Source organism: Rhea pennata, chromosome 3 (assembly GCF_028389875.1).
Source record: "Rhea pennata isolate bPtePen1 chromosome 3, bPtePen1.pri, whole genome shotgun sequence".
Taxonomy (NCBI): domain Eukaryota; kingdom Metazoa; phylum Chordata; class Aves; order Rheiformes; family Rheidae; genus Rhea; species Rhea pennata.
Genome location: NC_084665.1, coordinates 122958090 through 122981373, shown reverse-complemented (window position 1 = coordinate 122981373; position 23284 = coordinate 122958090). Strand labels below are relative to the sequence as shown.

Sequence of the window (23284 nt, the reverse complement as noted above, 5' to 3'; positions counted from 1 at the left end):
ATTAGGCTAAGTTTGTCCTGAGCTTGGCTAAAATGGCTCATTTTGAACCGTTCATGAAAAGGATGCCTGCAGCAGGGAAGACAGAATATTTTCATTTCAGAGAGGCCTGCTGTGTTATATTCCCTGATCTTCATCAAAACCACACTATGTTTACTTGTCCTTTTGGCCTCAAAGTCACTATTTTACTTTAAATCTGTGCAGTTCTAAGTAGTCGTTTCCACTCTTCCTGAGTTTCCCACAAAAGCCTAGAGAGTGGTAGCCTGATATAGCTCTGAACACTTATTTTCCTCCTTTCTAGAAATACATCTTAGTTCAAAAAAAAAAAAAATCAAAAAATCTATAAATTGTCCCAAACGAATGCACAAGCCCACAAACATGCACAAGAGGTTAGGGAAGGAGAAATTTGCCCCAGCTACAACCAGGTCACCCTTTTTTCAGTATAAAAGGGCTGTATCTGCTTCCTTTAAGGCCTTTCCTTGGGGACCTGCGCCCTTGGTCAAGCAAGGAGCCGAATTTTGGCTGGAGAAGGGCTCAACCCCGCAGCCAGAACCGACCCAAAATCTCAGGCTGCTTCCCAAAAAGGATCCCGGGGCTTTTTTTCGGAGGGGAGACCAGAGAGGAACCCCGGGGCGCCTCAGCAGACGGCGCGGTGAGACGCTGGCGGGGAGCGCGGCTCCAGGGGGGCCCTTCTCTGTGGGGACAGGCGCGGCGCTGGGGGAGGAAAGCCCCCCACCGCCTGTGGGAAGGGCGGAGATACCACTTTTTAAGGCTGACTGGGCCCCCCGAGGCCAATTTTTGACGAGGGGACGGAGGGAAAAGGGCACTGACAGGCTGGAGCGGCGGCGGCGGGAGAAAATTCCGTCTGCGACATGGCCGGGGGGGGGGGGAGGGCGGCGGGGCCACCTGCGGGGGCAGGTGAGGGGTGGCGGCGCCATCGCCGGCGGCTGCGGGGGCGGCGAGCCGGGCGCCCCTCACGGAGGCTACGCGGCGGGGGCCGGGGCGGAGAGGAGCCGCGGGGCGCCGGCGGCGGGACGGGCGCCCCTCACGGAGGCGACACGGCGGCGGCCGCGGGGGGAGGGGGGAACGGGCGGCGACGTCACCCCGCCTGGCAACGGGGGCGGCGGCGCGGAGCTCTCGCGGGATTTGGCGCCCCCCGCGGCGCGGCGCGGCCGGTGCCGGAGCTCGCCTGAGGCGAGGGGCGGGAGCGGCGGCGGCAGCGACGGGACGGGTCTGCGGCCGCCTCCGCCCCGGGCCGCCGGCGGCGCGGATGGAGCCGCCGTGCCCGGCTTGAGCGCGTTGGCGGGACCCGGAGCCGCTCCGCCGAGCCGGGGCGGGCGGGCGCAGCATGGGTGAGCGACGGCGACGGGCCACCTCCGCGGCGGCGGGGACCCCGGTGCGGGGCGGGGGCCGGCCCGGCCCGGCCTCCCCTCCGCGCCGCGCCGCTCCGGGGCCGGGGCCGTGCCCAGGGCCGGGGCCGTGCCCGGCCCGCCGGGCTCTGCCGCCCTTTGTGCGGCGGCGGCGGCGGCCCCGGGGCGGGGGGAGCCCGGGGCGGGGGGCGCCGCGGCTCTGCCGCCGGTCGCCCCGGGGCGCGCGCGCGTGTGTGTGTGTGAGGGTGAAACGGCGTTTCTTCTGAGGAGAAGCTTCCTTATTTATGTATTATTTATTTCTCTGTTTATTTATTAAAGCCCCGCTGTTCATGTCCGGCGCTCGCCCCGAGCGGGGGAAGCGCTGGGTGCAGCCCGGCTTGCTCGGAGCCGGCTCGGCTCGGCTCGGCTCGGCTCGGCTCGGCTCAGCTCGGCTCGGCGGGGGGAAGCTGCTGCCGCCCCCGGGAGCTGCGGGGGTCGTTCAGGTGTGGGGCTGCTCTTCTTTCTTTCTTTCTTTTTTCTTTTTTTTTTTCCTTCCCTTCCCTCCGGCGTAGATGGCTTTCGTTGAGAACGGCGAGTTTTATTGCTGTATGGCAAATATTGATAGAGTGATATAGTTGGAGGAAGTGAGCAATGGCTCGGTGAAGAGCAAAAGTTGATGGGATTAGCTTCCCCCCTCCAATCCCTCCATTTGATTTCAGCTGCACATTTACTGCTTCCTCTGCTAAGACATTAGTTATTTTTTTAAAGCAAATTTAGGTCTTTTTTTCATAACATACCAGTTCAGATTTGCATTTGAAAAGACTGAGTTGTGCTCAAATTAACTTGAAAATTAAGAGCATCTACATAGGCAAGTATGCAGGAATGACATAAATGCCGATTTTCAGCGACCTCTTTCCCTCTACAGAGTTCCCTCATTTCCATTGTCCGTTTTCTCTCTGTCTCCGTTATCTGTACCTGTATTATGTTACTTTCTCTGTTGCTGTGTGTATTAGCTGCTTACAGTACTACTGTACAGGGGTAGCGAGGGGTTATGCGAGACTGTGTGTGGTGGGCGCTTTCTCTTTTAGTATTAAAAAATAGTGTGTATCCTTATGCTGCTGTGTGTAAACGTTCTGCCTTTAATAAGCAATATTTAAGCTTTTAAATAGAAGTGCGTGTGGGTCTTGGGCAGCTTCATTTCCTCACCTCTCATGCATAAAAAGAAGGGAAGAATCACATGGTGTGCAGATCAAGTATGTAGTTACTGAAATGATACACCACTTCTGACTTGTATTTCTCGTGATTATAAAGATGTGATTTCATTTTTCCCCCTGTATCTGGCAACTTTAAATGCACAAGATAACTGCTTATGGCACATGTAATACAGTCCTAAAATATAAAGTGCATTTCCTTTTTGTAGACTGAGACAAACAGAATTGTGTAACTTTTTGAAGCTCTATGTGAATTGTTCTGAATAGATAAGACTTACTATTTCTTATGCCGTTATGAGCTTACGTTATGATACCTAGAAAGTAAAAGTCTGTATTTGGATCATTGCTGGGGCCTGTGATGGCAGTTCCTATAGTGTAAAAGTTTAACATACTAACTAAAAATTTTAAACCCAAGTTGTGTGAGGTTAAAGTGAAATACTTCAGGGCTTACATGTAACAGGTTTGAATTAGCAATAGCATTAGAATGCAACTAGGAATACTGTATGGGTATTTTAATAAAGGACTTAGACCAGCATTCAGGCTGACTAAATACGATTAATATAGATCATTGTTTTACGTCCACTCTCCTTAAATGTGGCTTTGTTTTTGCCTTTTCTGATTACAGCTGTAATGAGCTGAAATTACCGCTCCAGAGGTGACTGTATTAACTGTGTGCATACCCTGTGTCAAGCATTGTTACTATCAGTTGTTGCAACAGTTTGTGTGCAGGAGCAACCGCACAGAAATGCCGCTGACCAGAACGTTGGCAAACTTTTATAAATGATTGTAGGAGGATCTGAAAGCCTTCTGTATAGAATTTCAATGAAGATGATGATGTTCTTCCAAATTTTCCAAGTCCTACTTTCTTATGACTGAAAAATGGGGGGAAATATGCAGTAAAACATACCTGAAAAATAAGAAAAAGCCTCTTGTAAACTAACTTCAGCTGGCACTACACTAACTTTTTCTTTTTGGTGATGGCCTCACATTTACCTTGAGAAGTCGTTATTTGATTATTTTCTTACTGACGTCATGGTAGAGCTGGCTCCTGATAAGAGCTTGTTTGTCTTTTATGTCAGCTTATGAAAGAGATACTGCATTTAAGAGTCGGCTTAGATGGGCACAAGAAGGTATCTGTCTTAGAAATTCATGGATAGGTGTCTGAGATTTGTTGAGAGGTAAGGAAGGAGCAATATAAATCTGGAGGAACCAGAAGGAGAGAGACAAAAATACAAAATGCCTTGGAACAGGTTCTTGTAATGGCTAGAGATTAATGTTGCAAGAAGTCCTCTCATTCAGGCACTTTGAATGATAGGGAGGAGGCAGATGCTATCAGTGCTGACGTTACATGGTCTGTTATTCAGCAGTGATGTCCAGAGATGCCTGCTGAAGCTCTGTCATTATAATTCTTCGCCTTCTGTACTGCGTTAATCATGGTCATTTAGAATGTGATTCTGCAAGTAGATGGAGAAATAGATTAACTGAAAGAAAAATATATTCAGATATTCTGAGTAGGAATTGGGAATCAACCCTTTACCTGACTGAAGTATCTCTTTGCTGTCTTGGGTTGGTTACCATTTAGAGGGAGGTAGAGCTGTGTATTTCCATTTATTGTAACATCCTCTGTACTTATTTCTGTCTAGCCAGATAACAAATAATTTTCCTAACTAAAATTAATCAATAGTTTGATTATATCACATGTATGTTATTAGGAGGATTGAGCTAAGTTTGTGGTATAGAACTATAATTTTGTATGGCTTGTTATATTTAGTTAACTTCAAGGCTAAGGGTGAAATACTCCATCAATAGCTGGTGTATTACTATAGTGATACACTGAAGTCTACTGTACTTTTGCCACCATCTTATTAGCTCTGTGCCTTTTACACTATTTTATTTAATTTCACATAATTTGTTCTAGCTTGGATTTATGATTCTCAATATTTAGTTCATTCAAATTTGCTACATTTAATCTTTAGAAAATTTTGTAATTGTGGGGTACTTTAAGAAACTGGGCATGTTTCTTCATTACTAACAGTTACTGTAGACAAAACATGTTTGTAGTAACTCACTCTATATCATGAATTCATAGAACATTAAATTCATTAAATTTGTTTGAAGTCTTTTACTTTCTTCACCTTCATGTTGCAAGCAAAAAAAAAAATATTCACTAGTAGTATTACAAGAACTAATTAGAATATGACTTCCAAGATTTGTTCCTATAACTTTTTTTAAAAAAATGGATAGAAGTCTAGAGTCTTTCAGATAATATTTTTACCAGGAAGTACAGGATGCAAAGTAGAGTTGAAATTTATTTACAGTAAACTACTGAAGAATACACTGATTTAAACAAAAAGCACAGATTTGCTAAATGAAGCAACCTGTCTATATTAGGGTTCCACTGAGCCAGAGCTGACAGACTGCACTTATATTGATAATGCTAAGCAAAGTGCTTTTATTATTATTTTTTTTATTCCAGACAAAGCTTTGAGGAAGACAGTGGAAAATGGAGTCCTGAAGAAGGTGTCTGTGCTACTGTGAGGTGAAATTACTGTAATGAGGGAGAGTTGATGGTTAGTGGATTTGGGTCAAGACCTAAACAGGTATATCTTGAACACATGTAGTATCTGGAAGGGACAGAAATACAAATTCTTGACAGTAAGTGAGAGGAAGTAGTCATAAAACAAGAATGAAGGCTTAATGCTGTTGTCTTAATTTGGATATTTTAAAATATTCTCTGTAATGCTGTGTGCCACGAGGTGTTAATCTCGTGAGATTCAGAGATAGGTGAATACTATTAATTTCAGAAGTTTCTGGAAAATGATGGTTGAGGATGTTGGGTGCTCACAGAATGTCATTATGCCTTTTCTGTTAGGATGTCATCAAATACATTGAGTAATTTTTTTGTCATCATTAAAAGTCTTAGATATGTTTATACCTTACAAAAAAGAGTAAAGTTGTAAGTCTTTGATGCAATTATGTGCACTTGCATTATTTAATAATGTAGTTATCTCAGTTTAAAATCATTTAGAAATTCATTAAGGGTGGGAACATTTTAAGAGAGAGCTGTCATCAAATGTTGCTAGAGAATCTGTCATTTGGCTCTTGCCAAGGTGTACAGTACATGGAGGTACACAGGAAAAGGATATGGAAAACAGGTCAGGCATAGAAAATTCTTCATTGTCTTTTCCTGGCAGTTATTAATTTATGGACTTTCTCAAGAGCTCTTGTATTTTGACAGTATCTTTTAATAGATAGCGATGGGCCAGCACTGACTTCTAAAAATGAGGTCAAAGAGGAATGTGGCTCTTGGCCTCCAGCTTCCTGTGGCAATGGGATTCTCAGTTTAACAAGAATGGAGTATGTGTGTGGGGGAAATACTTCCTTTTTGTTGTTGTGGGTTCTTTTTTTTTTGTTTTTGTTTGAAGCTGCTGCTTGATGGGCCTGACTTCTTTGTATTCTGAGAAATGGGAAATGGTTTATTGGTGCCCTCTTTGTGCAGTTGCTATCTTACAGGTTTGCTTTGTACTCACTTGAGTTATTTGGTTTTTCAGACTGAGAAGTCTTCATGCTGTTGCTTTCCTCAAATGGAAGCCGTTCTATGTGCCACCCGTGTCAGATTTTTCTTCTTCTTTTTTTTTTTTTTTTGTGCCCTTTTATTCTTTGTGGGCAGTTGTTCAAGGCTCTGTTGTTCAAGGCCAATTCTGCACAGGGGTGCAGTGATATTTGCTGTCTTGATTTGTTTTATTTCCGTAATAATTCTTAGTGTTTAGTTTCACTTAGATATGATCTTTCCTTTGAAGTCTTTTCACTTTCAGTGACCTCCTTCACTTTGTGGTGTTAGCTTTTTTGTCCCTTAGTGGTTGGCTTTTATTTTTTTTTTTTTCGGGGGGGTTGTTACAGGATACTGAGTGTGTGGTCGGATGTGCTTTACCGCCTAGGCGAGTGTCCTCCTCTGCCTGGTCCATCCCTATCTATCTGCTTGTCACTGCTTTGCTCTTCCTGTCAGTTTTATTTCCTCAGACACGCTGTCACATGTGACTGTTTGCCTAATATCTCCTTAACCCAGTTTCATAAAAATGATTTGTTAGGAAAGCAGAGCAATAAAAGTGCCTAAACTAACTTAGGTCATCTTGACAGAAGTGGGTAAGACAATCAGATGATTTTTCTTTCTTTATTACTTTTTTTTTTTTTCCCACTAGTGGATCTGGCATGTAGTTATTTCCAGCAGAAAAGACTTGGTTGATAGTGGTAAACTTTTAGCTTAGCTGACCTGTAGCTAACAGAGTGTTTAACCTGAGATTACAACCTGGATATTTACAAAGTTGCCTTAACTGTCTCTGTCCAAATGTACAGCCCTTTTCTATTTCTTTTTAACTGGCTTATTGTATTTCTTCTGTTAGATAACAACACTGTTCAACTTTTTCTTTTTCTTGACTCTCTTCCTCCACAAATGTTTCCTTTTTTTCCTCTTTACTCTGAATTGTGAATTTGCTAACAAAGTGGCCAACCATCAATGAAGGTGAAGTCTGCTTGTGCTGTTATGTTCTTAAACATGCAGTGAAGAAAAATAATTCTGTATGACTTTGTCGCTGTGATGGTATGAGTTTAACTCTGCTTCTTTATTCCCTTGGCCGTCTTGTCACAACTATTGCCAGCAGAACTGCAGCATTGAAACTATCTGTTCAGTAACCTGTTTTGTAGAGTAATCGCTTCCTATGTTAAATAATAGCGAAACAAAGATTTACTTGTGACGTTAGCCTTATTTGGCGCAGGAGATGACCTCTGTAGATTCCTTTCAACCTAAATTATTCTGTGATTCTTGGCATAAATTTTACTTCATTCAAGTAGTATTGTGACACTAGCACAAATGTTTACTTTCTCTAATAGCAACAAATACTTTTGGTTTGGATTTCATTTTATTGCTCTAGCCATGTTCAGGATTCATTTTTTTTTATACATAAAGTCAATATGAAATGTTGTTTTCTCAAGGATTTTGAAAGAAGAAAACCAAGCATTGCAGATCTTTTTTATTAATATATTTGCATTTCCTGAAAGACTTGACCTGTTCTTATTCAGAGTGAGGAGAAGTTGCAATATATCTCTGCCTGTCAAATGAGTTAAATTTTTCAATTTTTTGAGCGAGGTACACTAGAGAGAATATAATGTGAGGTCATACAGAATATTAAGTTAAAATTTCTTAAAGAAATGTGTATTACTTACAATGCACTCAAGATATTAGGTGGAGTTATTTTCAGTGGGATAGATCTGCAGCTAATATCTTGAATATCTCATCTGATTTTTGAAAAATGATGAATTTTAAATCTCCTGTTAGCTTGTGTTGAAAATTCTCCACACATACATTTTTAAAAATAAAATGAACTAATTTTAGCAATTCAGGCAGTGCTGATCTGTGATGATACAGGAAAGAAGGTTACTCTTGCAGCTTTCTGGAAAATGAAGCAGGGATCTATTTGCTCATGCCTTAAGGCAGGAAAGCTTGGTTTGTGAATGTGTAACCTGCAGTGAGTTTGAATTTGCTATTTTGTTAAGAACTCAAATTAAATTTTATAAACCTCTTCAGTTCAACCAGATACAATATTGTTTTAAAATATTTAAATGACTTAAGCAAGTGCTCTTCTTTAAACAGTACCTGAATCACCATGAACACAATACTCTTAACAGTAGTGAAGACAGATTTTTAGAAATACATAGTTTCAGAATTAAGCAGTAAAAGATAATCTCCTTTTGTTTCTGCTTCAGCTGTGTCTCAGATACTATGAATGATTTTTTTGAGCTGGAGTTTTTATTGATATTCTGATTTTTATTTTAGTTTAAAACTAAGAAGGCATTTTTTCCAGACTTCCTGGAAATTTGCCTGACTTACCATTTAAAGAAGACTCTTTAGTCATTAGTTTTTACTTCTTGGACAGAATTACAAAATGGTCAGTGTTACTCAAACATTTTTGACTCTGTTTGAAGCTTGAATATTTTAAACTCCTGGATTAATTTTTAGCCAGGTTGGTTCCACATAAGTTGAGCGAGTTTATGGTTGCAAAAGAGTGAATGGAAGCCAGAGAAGGGTAAGGATGCTAGCATTGCCTGTCAATGCAAGTTTATAACATTGGTTGAAGTAAAGCTTGTTGGGAATGATTATCTTCTGAGTTCAGTTGTGGATTTATTGGGAACATACCAGTTTACTTTAATTTCATGTAGTTTTTTTTTCTTCTTTTCCTAGCTGGATTGTTTCTGCATTTTTCAAGCAAAAGGACAAAAGCCAAATTAAGAATGGTGCAAGGCATTAGCACAGTCGCCATCTTACTGCTTGTAGAAATAAAACCACTAGTTTTGTAAAGTTTTCACTCTCTAATAAAGGATAATCACATCGCTTTTAAGTTGTATCTTTAATTATGAAAGGTTTTGCTTTAATATTGGTTTGTGTGTAATCTGTCCTGTCCTGAAGTCATTCTGCGGGTGCAGTTTCACCTTGTGCTTTGTTAGAGATAATTGTAGGCTACTGCCAAAATGGGCCAGAGCTTTGCGGTTCCTCCCTTCTGCTTGCTTTGGCTCTAGTGGTTATGAGGCCACAGTGTGAGGTGATAAGCTGGCTAATGTGGGAGAAACTTCTTTTTGGCAGTTTGTTTTTTTCATCCTGTCAGCAAGCTGAATGGCCTTACACTGGTTACACAGTCCCCTGTGCAAAAGAAGGGATGGGAATATATTTCAGGAGCCAGGGAAGAGAGAGAATTTGTCCTTTTTCATGTTAGCTTGTAGTTACTTTGCACTTGATCCAAGCTGAAATTTCTTTAGTTTCTCCTGAGTGTCAAATTTAAATACTCTCTGTAGTGCCTATGATCCAGCAAAATGATTATATCACATTTCTTGTTCCTGATCTTTAAAATACTTTCCATTTTCCTTGTCCTCTTCCCACATTCATTTTAGCTAGGCAAGTGTCCTTTTTTTTTTTTTTTTTTTTTTTTTTAATCTGAGTCTGTAACTTACATTCCTTTTTATTGGCTTAATAATGACTTAAAGGGAAGTAAGCTTATAAACGGTTAGATCTTGGTCTTCAGTTACTTCTTGTATTTTTTGTAGGTTTTAGTTTCTGTTTTCCTCAGCAATGTGTGTGTTTTAAGACTGGGTTAACTAGCTTTAACAAAGTATATACAAGTATTCCTATGTACTTTTACCTTCCAGTTTCCTGTAGTTGACTGAAACTTAACATTCCTGTCACTTGAATACCACTTTTCCTCCTTATTTATTACTGTCATAAAACAATAGATATAAAATAATTTATTTTCTCTACTCATTTATGCATCACCTGTAATTTGAATGTTTCTATTGGGAAAGTTAACTGTGAGAACAGATTGCCAAGGGAAGTGCTTGATTCATCACTTCTGATATGGCTAAGTCCTTGTATGATGCCCTTGTCAATGCATTCTCTAACCTTTCTCTTTGGCAGATTGAATGCCCGTGTGTCTATGGGATGGCCTGGATCAATAAACCAGCCAGAGTTAAATCTCTCTCAGAGATTAACCAGCTGGCTGATTTGGCAGCAAACTAAACTGACACACGCTGTAAGAAGCATAACAGCTAGACCAGCGTGAGGGAGGCAGTTCATGAGTATGAGTAGGGAGAGGACAAGTGTGCAAGGTCGTTCATTTCCGTGGCATTCTGAATTTGTTGGATTAAGTGTAACAAACTATATTCGTTGTGAATGACCAAAGCAAGCATTCCTGAAAAGCAGACCAGTCTGGTTCAGTAAGTAGTTAAGTGAAGAATAGAGATTTTCTTATAAAACTTAACGAATTTAGCTAGATTTACAAACTGCTTGGAAGTGTCTGCGGAGTTTCAGGTTGTCATCTTGAAGAGTGGGCCATGGGCTATTTGAAGGCTCAGTGACCTATAAAACACTACTTCCTGCATCATGTGAATTACTACTGTTTTGAAACCAGGTAACATGAAGTGCTATTCTGAAGTTGGGGCACTAGAAATGCTTCAGGGAGTAATTCCTAGGACTAAAGTGAGTGTATTAATCCCAAACTACCATGGTTATGTTGGATAAGAAAACAACAGATCTTTCTGAAGAGTGTTCACAAACACCAGAATATAGTCTTTTCACAGAACCATAGAATGGTTGAGGTTGGAAGGGACCTCTGGAAATCATCTGGTCCAACCCCCCTGCTGAAGCAGGGCCACCTACAGCACGTTGCACAGGACTGTGTCCAGGCGGGCCTTGATTATCTCCAGAGAAAGAGACTCCACAACCTCTCTGGGCAACCTGTGCCAGTGCTCTGGAGGTCACTCCCACAGGAAAGAAATTCTTCCGCATATTCAGGTGGAACTTCCTGTGGTTCAGTTTCTGCCTGTTGCCTCTTGTCCTGTTGCTTGGCACCACTGAAAAGAGTCTGGCCCCATCCTTTTGACAGCCCTCCTTCAGGTACTTGTACACATTGATTAGATCCCCCCTCAGTCTTCTCTTCCCCAGGCTGAAGAGGCCCAGCTCTCACAGCCGTTCCTCATAGGGCAGGTGCTCCAGCCCTCTGATCATCTTCGCAGCCCTACACTGGACTTTGTCCAGTAGCTCCATGTCTTGGGAGCCCAGAACTGGGCACAGTACTTGAGATGAGGCCTGCCCAGGGCTGAGGAGAGGGGCAGGATCACCTCCCTTGACCTGCAGGCAAACCTCCTCCTAATGCACCCCGGGAGACCATTGGCCTTCTTGGCCACAAGGACATGTTGCTGTCTTGTGGTCAGCTTGTGCACTCCCAGATACTTCTCCACAGAGCTACTCTCTAGGAGATCAGCCCCCAGCCTGTCCTGGTGCCTGGGGTTACTCTCCCTAGGTGCAGGACTCTGCACTTGCCCTTGTTGGACTTCATGAGGTTCCTCTCCGCCCAGCTCTCCAGCCTGTCCAGGCCTCTCTGAATGTTAGCACAGTGTTCTGCTGTATCAAATACATACTTGCATTAAGGATAAATTGTTATAAACTATGTTATTTTGCTTTAGGAAATCAAATACAGTCCTCCATCTATCTGAGCCAAATTATGCATGGTACTGAAAGTATAGCATGTTCTTCAGCACAGGAAAAGACAATGCGTCTAGAAAGGGGAAGAAGATTGTAGTTTTTGAGGAGCTTAAGTATAATAGGATCTACTTTTACTGAATACTATTATTTGTGTAATAATGTGATGCAGTGAAATCAGGAAACTGGAAACCGCCTCAGAAGAAATCTTCTGCAACAGGTATTGGAAGAGTGCCTCAAGGTTTCTTGTACCCCGATGTATTACCTAGCTGTATGTGACTTGAACTGGCAGTTTTTTTCAGGTAGAAGCATAACCGAGCTTGTATAAAATTCAGTTTCCTCCAATTCTAAAGGAAGAATTATAAAATGTATGGATTATTTCATATGTATGTATTCTCACCTCTGAGAACAGTTGTAAGGGCAGTTAGGACTATCTCTGCAGTTGGACTTTGGGAGAGATCATTAGTGCTTGTTGGTGTTGATGAGAACAAAACTTATCCTTGGAATTAGTATTGACAGGAAGTCTCAGATTTGATGAATACTAGCTGAAATAAAGCTGCTTTAAAACATGAGAGGTGCTTTCAGTAGGGTGAGGTCTATTCTGCCATCTCCATGCAGCAAAGAAACCATACTTATTTCATATTGAGACAGAGTTCTTGAGACTTACCGTATGTGGCTTTATCCCATTTTTGTAGTCTAAGTAGTGATTGAAGTTGTAATTTTTTTTTAACCTGACCTTACACTAGTAATTCTCTGGTTTTTGGCACAATTAGGTCATTAAGCTTTTGCCTGGTAGTTGTTGACAGTTGAAAGGATTTCTTTGGTTTTTGGAACCCTACCTACCTCTTTAAGTGGATGTGCTGAGAATGGTGCAGGTGATGGTTGGCTCTCTATGAACTTGTGTTCTGTTGCTCAATCTCCTGACTGCAATCACCAATATCCCTTGCCCCAGACAATTTTTCATAACGTCCTGTAATGCCTCTACTCCCTCCCCAAATTCTTCAAATACCTACAGTTCTGTGTTCCTATCAATTACCTATGCAAGACACAGCACATGCTGTAGCTGTTTCCAAGCTGCATATTTGAAGATTAGCCAGCTAGAAGGTTAGAAGAGCAGCAGTGTTAGGGTTGTACTGAAATCTTTTCCTCAGTGAGGGTTGTAATTTGAATACTCCTGTGCTGACTCTGCAAAAAGTGGTATGACTCGTATTTTTGAGACACATGCTCTTCTGATGTGCTTCAATAAAGTGGATGTATCAGGAAGGAGTTGTGGGGAATAGACGGGGGACAGGCTGATAGGCACGCTCGCATAAGCTGTGTTTCATTCAAATGCACAAGTTCATGCTTAGGTAACTGGAAAAAGAGATTTGACTTCTCCAAAACTCTGAGCACCTAACATGGAAGTGGACGTAATAAGAGAAAGAATAAAACTTTGGAGTTCTACAGAACATCTTTTGGATACCTGCCAAGATCTTATATTTGCTTTCTAATATTGTTTTTGTATCTTTGTTAAGCTCTGGGCTTACTGTTCCTTTCCTAACGAAAGGCAAGAAGGAGGATCTGGGGAACTGCTGGCAGCCTCACCTCGGTTGTTGGCAAAACTGAGGAGCAGGCCCTCAGGAAAGCTCTTTTGAAGCACGTGAACGAAAGGCAGCCGGTGTGGATTTAGGAAGGGCAGAACATGCTTAAAAAAAAAACTAGTTGCCTTCTGCAATAAAATTACTGGTCCTGTGGACAAGGTGGGAATGGTAGATGTCTTTTACATGGGTAAAACACATTTTGAGTGTGTGGGGTGTTTTTTTCAGTTTGGTACCAAAATGAGGAATTACAGGTTGAATGGTAGACGACAGGTGAGTGAAAAGTTAGGTTGGAAGTGTAATGGTTGACAACTTGAGGCTCACCTGACAGCCAATTACAAGTTATTCTTGGGTCAATATGGGAGCTGCTTAACAGCAAACCAAATGGTGGGACAGAGTGTGCCCACTGTATACACCAGACTGTGAGGGGTGGCTGCTGTGCTGAAATAATGCTGGAAAACAGGGTCAACAGGAACCACCTGCGTTTTCAATAAAACAAAGAAAAAAGCCCAATCCCAGATGCATAATCCAGCACCTGGGAGGGAAGAACCTCATATTCTAGTGCAGACTAGGCATTGACTGGTTTGATAGCAGCCCTATAGAAACGAGCCCAGGAGTCCTAGTGGGAAGTACGAGTTAGCACCCAGCGCTTGCATCAATGAAAGCTCGCTGTGTATCAGGCTGCGTTAGCAGGACAAGGGGAGGGATTGTTCCCCTCTGCTTGGCACTCACAAGACTGTAGCTAAAATAATAAAAATCTAAACTATTCTGGCCAGTTTTGTTCCTTTTTTTCCCTCAAGTAAGAGAGATGCCAGCCAACTGGTGAGAGCCAAGCATGGTTAGGAGGCTGGTGCACAATGGTGTACAAGAAATTCGCTTAGCCAGGACAAGAGAAGGCTTGGGGTAAGGGGGCTCCAAAAGTAGATTGCTGCTGCTTAAAGGGGAGTTATAGAGAAGGGTGGGCCATACTCCTCTCGGATGAGCACTGAAGAGGCAAGAGGCAGTGGTTGCAGGATGCATCCCACTGGAATTTCCATTGTCGTAAGGAAAAGAAAAAATCACTCGGAGTTAAGTGCTGGAACAGGTGCCCAGACATGGTTGTGTAATATTCATCCTTTGGAGACTTGCAGAATTTGGCTGAGAAAAGCCCTGCGTGACCTGATTTAACTTTGGAGTTAGCCGTACTTTTAGCAGTTTGGAGTAAGTGACCGGCAAAGCTCCTTTGAAAGCTGTTTTTTCTGTGATTCTAAGTATTGCAAATCATGCTGATTTAAATTGTGATCTTATAATCTTATGCTGAAGTTAATAATATAATAAGATACATTTTAATTCCTCTGGATTCCAGTTACAGATAGATGTTTAAAGGACTTGATCTCCTGACTTTTAGAGCATAGTAATTGAGCTAATGAAGCAATTGTCTCCTTTAAAACTATCTGGTTGAAGTTGTAGGGTGCCCTTGAGCATTTGCAGGTTTTATTAGCTTCTTTAAAAAAAAAAAAAAAAAAAAAAAAACAACATCTGTTCATAAGGAATTCTCTATGCTTTTCAATCAGTAGTTTGTTTCTTATAGACTAAAACTTCCACGCTAAAATATAGATTGACTTCTTTAATGAAGTAATTAATATGGGTCATCCTGACTGAACATGAAGTCAGATAGAAACACTTACCTCTGTTGTAATGCTGAGCATATTTTGTGGTTTTTGAAAGAACACAATCTGGGACCATTCAGAGGATTGCATCATCCCTGTTTTTGAAGATGAAGGGAACACTTTGTGCATGCTCTGTATGATGCTTCTAAGCTTCCATAAATTTATTTCAAAGCCAGATTTTTGCCATGTTTGCAGAAATACTAGTTGTCATTCTGAATTAGATATGTGCTAAATTGTAGGCTATCTATCAATCTTATTAGCATTTTTTTTAGAAAGTGAAAGGAGTTTTCTTTTGGCTTTAAACCAAAATATTTTCAGAGGCTTTCTTGTTTTTGTAACTTATGAATTCATAACCTGGAGCTATGATCATGCTGTCCTCCTTGGCTAGATGTGTCGTCAAAACTATCTGCAGGAGAAGCTGGAGCTTTTGTGCTACTTCTGTAACAGGATCCTGGTATTGAAAGAAGGAATCTCTTGTATAATTCGAAGATATGTATATATGTATATATATATATATATATATATATATATAATTTTTGTACCTTTGTAAAAGTACGTTAGCTAAGATGAGCAAGAGAGTCTTTGCTTCAGATGTAGTTTTGTGAGCTAATTAGTGGGGGATTTCAGGAAAAAATGCTAACGAACCTTTAAATATAGTGTTGACGCTGTGATGCTATTGTTGCTTATTTAGTGCTTTCGACTTAAATATAAATGAGTTATGATCATTTTGGTCTTTAGAGTTTTTTGGCATAGTTTCATTTTAGCAGACTTGTAGTTTGGTGTTTTGTGACTCATCTTGAATATTTTGGCAAATAGCTGTTATCAAATTAATGGCAGGAACAGAGGAAGAGACTTAAGTCTATATATGGAACAATATCTAAGGAAATGCGCTCTTTTTAATTTTTTTAAAAAATTTTCTTTATTTGCTCCCCTGTGCCTTTTTGGATTTCCCCCATATCAAGTTAGTGGCAATATTTACGTTTGCTTGTGAAGATAATTGCCTTCAATTGGGAAGCATACCCTTCCTGCAGGTATCCCCTCTCATTTCCTGGCTCCTCTCATGCAGAGAGCTCTGCTCATAGTTGCAGTGAAAGAAACTGCAAGAAGCATAAAATGTAACTTTCTGCTTAAGGTAAGTTCCTAGGTGAACTGTTTTGACCTCTACTGTCCTTTATAAGGTAGTCTGAAATACTTGTAGTTACTACAGATTTTAATCTAATGCTTCTTTAGTGTCTTATCTTGCTGCATTCCTGCATTGAGAGGGGAAGAAGGGAAATCTAGCACTTCTTGTTAATAAAAGTGAAGGGGAAGAAGAAAATCCACAGTTTTAGGGTGAGCTTACCAAGTTTGTGACCGAGTTTAAGATGAAAATGTTTCTAATAATATTGGACAGGATTTGGAGGCATCTTTTATGTGCAGTGAGGAATGTCTAAAATACCTTCCTCCCCTTCCTCTCCCCAGCTGGCTGGTAGTGGTGGCTTATCCCTTAGTGTATTCTACAGGGTACTTTTGTTTAATTCTGAGGGCATGTATGGGAACGACTTGCTTTTGGGAGATGAAAATGAATGTACTTTTATGTTCATACAGAAAGTTAAACACAAGAATGCATGTTAGAAAATTAAGGAGAACTAGAGTAGGAAAACAAGGCATATATTCGTTGTATCTGCAGTGTTTCAAGGAAGATTACTAGACAGGACTTCTGCTATGCTATTGTTTAATTTCCTTCAGAAAGTTTTTTTGTGAATTGTGCTGAAGCCAGCTTGAGAAACATTTTTGAGAGAGTTACTATTAGGATATAATGAGTTTCTCATTCCTCCCCATCCAACTATTTGAAGTAAAGGCATACATTTTGTTACAGTTCTCAGTTGTTCATTTTCCTAATACTTCAGGCATTTTTGCTGTTTTGTAAAATTAGATGTATTTTATTAAAGATGTTTATTGAGGCACTTCTTCAGTAAGTCAGTGGTACATTCTTCAAAATAGAAATGCCAGGCAAATCCACGGTGGCTTCCAGACAGACTAATTCTGTGTTTGAAAATAGAGGCTTGTTTTTTGTCACTCTCTTACGAGTAGTCTGCTATTTTTGTTTTTATTCTCTTTTTAGGCAAGCTGTTGCTGAAGCAGATTGCTGGTCTAAGCAGAAAATGTTTGGGCTAGAAAGGAGTGACATGGCAAGGAAGAATGGTAGACACTCAAAAAAAAAAAAAAAAAAAAAAAGAAAAAAAAGTGGAACTCAGATTGCTATATCATTGACTGCACATTGCGTGAACAGACCTGGCCAGGAATCATACTGTCTGAGAGTTAACAGTTGGGATGTCAGTGGCTTAGCAATAGGAAGTTATTTTGGGGAGAAGAGTTCGGTGGTTTAAATTAATTGGCATTCAGTTTGGCCACCTACTGCAGAATTGCCTGTGAAATATAAATGTAAAATCAGAGGCTTGAGAAACTTAATGAGGACCCTGGCAGATCATTTGGACACCTATCAATCTCAGTATGTCTCTGAAAGAGAACATGTTGATGCCTATTAGTGATATGTTTTGTTGTTTATATGACATATCTAAAATTTCAGTAAACTCTTATTAAAAGACTTTTTTGTGCATGTTGCAAAATATAAGACCTGGTGGGACCCCATGCTTTATGGGGCAAACAAACACCCGAAAAACAGAACTACCTTTTGGCTTCCTCTTTCCCCACTCTCAATGGTAACTTTTGTTTTTGCTGTGATGCTCAAAATATTTAATCAAAATGGGAAACTGACAGTAGCTGGACTGCTGGTGCTGAGATCTGGGCAAGTAGAGGCCTAAATGTGGTAGTGGATTTTGCGAGTCTTACAAAATATGTTTGCAAATTTCTTCCTGGCCTGGGTTTGAATTTCATTTATTTCAATTCTAAAAACTGTCGATAGAACAGTATAAAATACCTTTACTATAAGCACTGAAAGGTACTTACTAAGTTGATAACTAATTTTGTAAACCATCACATATTCAATGGCTTTTTGTGATGGCTTGTAATGTAAAGGATTTACTGAATCGCTGGAGAATGTTTTCTTGATAAGCTTCACTACAGTCTGTGGTTGAAAGGATTTTTTTTTTTTTTTTTTTAATAAGAATGACTTTTTTGGCTGATACAGGAAGCCATAGTTGGAGTTGGAGGACTTAGCTGTCCAGAAACCTACAGTTTGGGGTATTAGCTAAGGTGCAAGGCTTAAGGTGAAATCTTGAGAAGCAAGAATGAACTGAAAGTTTTGCTTTAGTTTACATGGTTGTACAGACCTCACATTACGTCTTCACTGTAACAAGGCCGATGTGGGTATGTAAACTTACTATTTTCAGTTCAGTGATGACTGACTATATTGTTTCCAAGAGATGGTGGCTTATCTTTGCACAGTCATCCCTACTGTTGGGAGGTTTACTGGTTCAGGCACAACAGTGCGTGAATGCGAGCTCAGGCTGGGACTATGCTCTGGCCACTGAGCTCTTGTGCCAGAAAACTGAAAAGTGCAGGGAGGTCTCATGGGGTTGTATAGAATTCAATCCGACTCTCAGTGTGGCATCAGCACACCATTTCCATCAAAAGCTGCGCCTAAGCTAATAAGCCCTCTGACGCCTGGAGTGTTTTGGACTGAGTAAGAAGGCTATTGCTGTGCATGGAGCAAATCCAACTCGGATCCAAACTTAAGTCCCTGGTCAGATATCTGCAGGGTTTTCGCAGTGCTTCTGGAGTTTGAGTTGACACAGCTGAGCTAATTTTATGTAGATTCTGCTTGAGTCTAATAGTGCATTGGAGGTGTCTGTATTGCTTGAAAGCAGTATTTGTTTGCTCAGCACCTGAACTAATAAGTTCTACAGATCAAGGTTCCATGTCTTTGAATAATCTACAACTGAGATAAGCTCACAGCTATTTGGGAGTTAACTGTATATATTTAAAAGAGAATGTAGCTAGAATGGCATGAAAATCTTTCAATTTAATTGACTTTTTTAAATTAAAAACCTGTAAATTAATGGAAAAAAATCTGGTAGCTGTGGCAATTTGTTTTGATTGAGACTTTAAGTCAATACTTGGATATATTAGACCAACCTTAAGGCAGAAGTGCTTCCTTTGCCTTATCCCTTCCTTGTGGCAGAAGTTGCTTGTTGCTTCAGGAACAGGAAGCTGCGTTACTGCTTCACTGTGGTGCTCTTTATGAGGACTGACGGTGGCATGATTAGTATAGCTCCCTTGGGAGCAGACCCAGGTGGGAATGGCTCTGTTATGTGTCATTGGCATTTCAGAGGCAGTACGCCAGTGTTGGACTTCCTTTTGAGCTGCTCTGAAGGCAGAACATCTTAGTCATGACACTTAATGCTTCAAGCAGTCCTCATGCGAACCACTCAGGAGTGCTGCTCTGAGAACTGCAGTGCTGCAGTTGTTCTGTGAGTCTTCCCCATGGAGTATGAAGGAGATAGCTCTGCTCAATTGCAACATTTGTTACTCCATGTAGCATGACCTAAACTCATGGATTTATTGAAGGACACAGTTCACTGTATTGTGAACCAGGTAGACTATATGGTCTCTTCTAGTTAAGTATACTCCTTCCCTGTTCAGTTCCTGAATAGCTTGGAACCCAGTGCCTTAAATGAAAGACTATTGGATTCCTGTCAACTTGCCTTGTTTACACATTATTTTAGCATGTGGTTTCATGGCAGCTGTTGGATAGGTGCAAAGCAATGAGTAGAGAAAGGCAAAAAAGATGGATCTGTAGAGAGAGACAACTGGTACTGGAGACATGTTTTGGGTGTTTTTATTTCATCCTAGTTCTAGTCTGGTTCTGTGAACTTAATGCCTGTTAATTAGAGTGTATTAAGGGTGCTGCTGGGACACACATCTCTGATTTAATTTCATTGAAAAGGTATCCAGCTTAATTTCTGTGAGAGTGCTCCACATTGTGAACCAAGGCATAGTAAATGAGGGTAATTTGGAGATTCACTTAAAAGTGCACTCCTGATCTTGACTGTAGTAATGATGTTGATACTGACCTAGGTCAGTTTTGATGTGATCCTCCTCCTCTAACCCCGCAGTGAATCATTTTAGGCAGATAAACTTGTGGAAAGTTGGCACTAAAAACTTTTTTCTTGGCCCGTTTTCCTGATCTGGCTTACCAGAGTTTAAAGAAGTACTACTTTCAGTGTAAAGCAGGAGGAGGGTACCACATCACTGGGCATGTAGGAGGTTGTGGCATCCCTGGCTTAAAATGCTGTGGTGATAAAACTTTACAAGTTTCCCTCTTTGCACTAATGATGTGGCTCTCTTGGATGCCGTCGGAAGGAAGGTAGCTGGAAATACTGTATGGGGTCATCTGCTCAAGATCGATTATGTCTAGGCTTGTTCTCAGGATGATGCTTACTGGAAGGAAGGGAAGTGCATACCTTTTTGCATAAAAATGCAAGAGGAGAATTTTGCACTCTGTAGTCTGAGTGGTTTCCCAAAAAATGGAAGATGTGGGGCATTTACCTGCTTAGTGTGAGGGAAGACCGTAGTCACATCTGTACCACAAAAAAAATATAAGCTCTGGTAATGATTGGTGTAAGTGAGCTTTCTCCTTCAGTCCAACAACTGTTTTTGATTTGGTTGTAAAGAGTTGAGTGATAGTTAAAATACTAGGATTGTGCTTATGGCTGCTATAAAATTAAAATACTTTTGTAATTCTGTATGTGAATATCCATATGTGATGCTTAAAATGTTTGTTTAGTTTGAGAGATTAAACTTGTTTCTTACGAGAGTTATGTAAGTGAAAACAACAGCATGGTAAAGTTTGTTTCAGGTACCTTGTGAGTGTCAGTTATGATAAATGTGAAAGGTAAAATCTCTGTTTCTGTCTTAACTGAAGTTCTGGCAAAACGCTTCTGGAGGCCACACAGCTTCCCAGGCTTCATATTCCAGTAAATGACTTTTCAGGCATGTTTTGGGTCAGTTCAGATGAAGAAATATTCGTGGAGTACGGCATGCAATTCATGTTCTTTGTGAGTTGATGCTAGACCCAGTCCCTCCAGGTCTGCTAAATATTTCAGCAAGACTTCCTGAATAAGAGTTTTGTGCAAGGATTTCAGTCATTTCACCAATGATTCTTCTTTTTAAGGCCATTAAATGAGTTTTGCAAGGGATTTATTGCTATTACAGAAAGGTAACAGTTCTGACAGTATTGTAGTATCTTGAACAACGTCCCAGAAATGTGAAATTGTACTCTATGCTGGATGACAGTATCTGACACTTGATAATTTCTACTGAAGACACAGGCATATATTTTCTGTAATTTCAATATACTTTCTATTCTAGTCCTTGATTTCCCTTCTTCTTTCCCCCCCACCCCCATAGGGGTCCTAGGAAGCCATAGCTGTCTATACTAGCCAACTTTAGAGAGAATTTTGAGGAGTTGAAGACTTACTCTGTTTAAAATCAAGGAAAGACAATCCTTATGCAATAGTGGTCATCCATAGGTCTGCCTTCTGCATGGGCTTCGTGGTAGGGTTGGCAGAAGAGCTCATTGTGTAGCTCTTAGACAAGTGGAGTGTTCACCTGTGCTTGCAGTAACTGTGCAGCACCGTGCAGGCTATGTTACTGTATTGCCTAATAACACCTGCTATTTTATCAAGGAGGAAGTTGTGCTATATTGGGCGCATTTCACTTCTGCCATTGGAAATAAGCCTGTAGTGGTTGACAATGCTGGCGGGCTTTGAAGAATTTGGTCTGTTTTATTAGTCAGGTCTTCGTCTTACTTGAAACCAAAGGCTGGACAGAACACTACCATAAAGCCTTCTATAACCACCTTTCCCCAGAAGATGCCCAATTAGTATTTTTTTACTTAATGTTATTGATTGAACCAGTCTCCTTCCTCCTTTTCAACTCTCCCCTCAAAAAAAGGGGGGGGGGGGGCAAAAAAACCTCAAAATATCACCCTTTGGGAATTCTCTAATTCCATTGAATGCTCGGTCTAAAAACTGTCATGGTTAGATGACAGAAAGGTACCACCTAAGGTAAAGATTTGAGTTGACTTGATCAATCTCTCTCTCTCTCATCCTTTCCTAATATGCCAAATACTCCAGTCTGTTAATCACCTTCATGGCCCTTTCTGGACTCACTCCAGTGTATCTATTTTGTTTTTGCACTGGAGAGCCAAGTGAAAAGCTCGCCCACATGGAGGAGCAGCAGGAGGTACTAGTCTGAGGGATGGACAAGCCTTGACAGTTTCTCTACAATGTCCCAGATCTGAACCAGCAAGCAGCAAAACTGCCTGGACAGACAAGAAGTCAGATCACAGGTGGAGACATCCATCTCCCACAGGATGGTTGCCTACTGCCTCTGGCTGCTTCCTCCTGAGGCTTTTGCATGGTTCAGGCTCAGCTGGCTCTGATGCTTTGTCAGACAGAGCTTCCCGCTCCTTGTCTGCTGTCAGAGCACTGGACCTAGTCCTGTGTTTCTAAATCAGTTCTATAGCAGTTCTTGTGGTCTCTACTGTAAATTATTTTCTGTAATATCATAATCAACCTGACTGACCTGGCATGTCATTATTTTTCTTTTTCTTTCTTTCTTTCTTTTTTTAAAACCTCTTTCCAAAGCTTGAAGCATGTGTGAGGTGGCATCTAATATTTATTTTTGGTTTCTTACTAAAACAGTGTTATTAGAGGTCTGGGATAAAGAAATACTTTGTACACGGAGCAGGAAGAGGTCCATAATAGCCTGTACCACCTATGAATACTCTTTCCACAGTCTCAGGCAGCCTAGGAAAATGTTATCTTACTCTCAGATGAGCTTCGGACCTCCTTGGATGTGCAGGAAAAACACAGTTAATCTCACAGTGTTTACGCTCAAACTTGAGCAGGCTTTTTTTTTTTTTTTTTTTTTTTTTTTTTTTTTTTAGTGTAAAACTGTCACTATGGACTTTTAAGTGACAATATTACTTTGAGTTGGATTGGAGCTGAGATAATTGCGTAAAGGGTGGAGGGGAAGTAGGATAGGTGTTTTTGGTAGTTTGTGTTGCTGAGATATTCTGCTGCACCTGAACAGCTTTCAGAATCTTAGTTCATTCGGTTACTGGACTGTTTTGGTAGTTGAACAGTTTCCTGCCCATTGCCCAGCCCTCTAACTTACCTGATCAGTTCATCTAATGGCTACTTGCTGAGGCTGAAAAGCGAAAATGGGAAGTGTTTCTCATGAGGAGTATGTACTGGAGGTGTAAGTAGCTTCATGCTGTTTTTATGCCTTTTCTAGAAAAATACACGGGATGAAAATCTCTTGACGTTTCCCATGACCTCTCCGACTTCTCAGGAAAAAGAGAAGAGTTTAGGTCTGTTCTGTATATGTATTCATAAAAATGAGGTTGGGTGTAGCTGAAGAATGCAAGAGAAACTTTGGCATCTAAATTTCAACGGTTAAAAAATTGGTATCCATTTGCTGCTTTTGTCAGTGGACCGCAGAGACTTTCTGCAGTTGTTGGCATGACACA

The 23284-nt window shown here is 41.0% G+C and overlaps 1 protein-coding gene across 1 annotated transcript in view; it reads left to right on the top strand.

Annotated features, from left to right (window-relative positions):
- The first annotated feature begins 1234 nt into the window (after positions 1 to 1234).
- Positions 1235 to 23284, top strand: part of CD2AP (CD2 associated protein) — an 83737-nt gene continuing 61687 nt past the window's right edge. Inside the window, exon 1 of the mRNA XM_062573218.1 lies at positions 1235 to 1349. Within this exon, the coding sequence (XP_062429202.1) occupies positions 1346 to 1349 (4 nt within the window). The 5' untranslated portion in view covers positions 1235 to 1345. The remainder of the gene's footprint in view (positions 1350 to 23284) is intronic.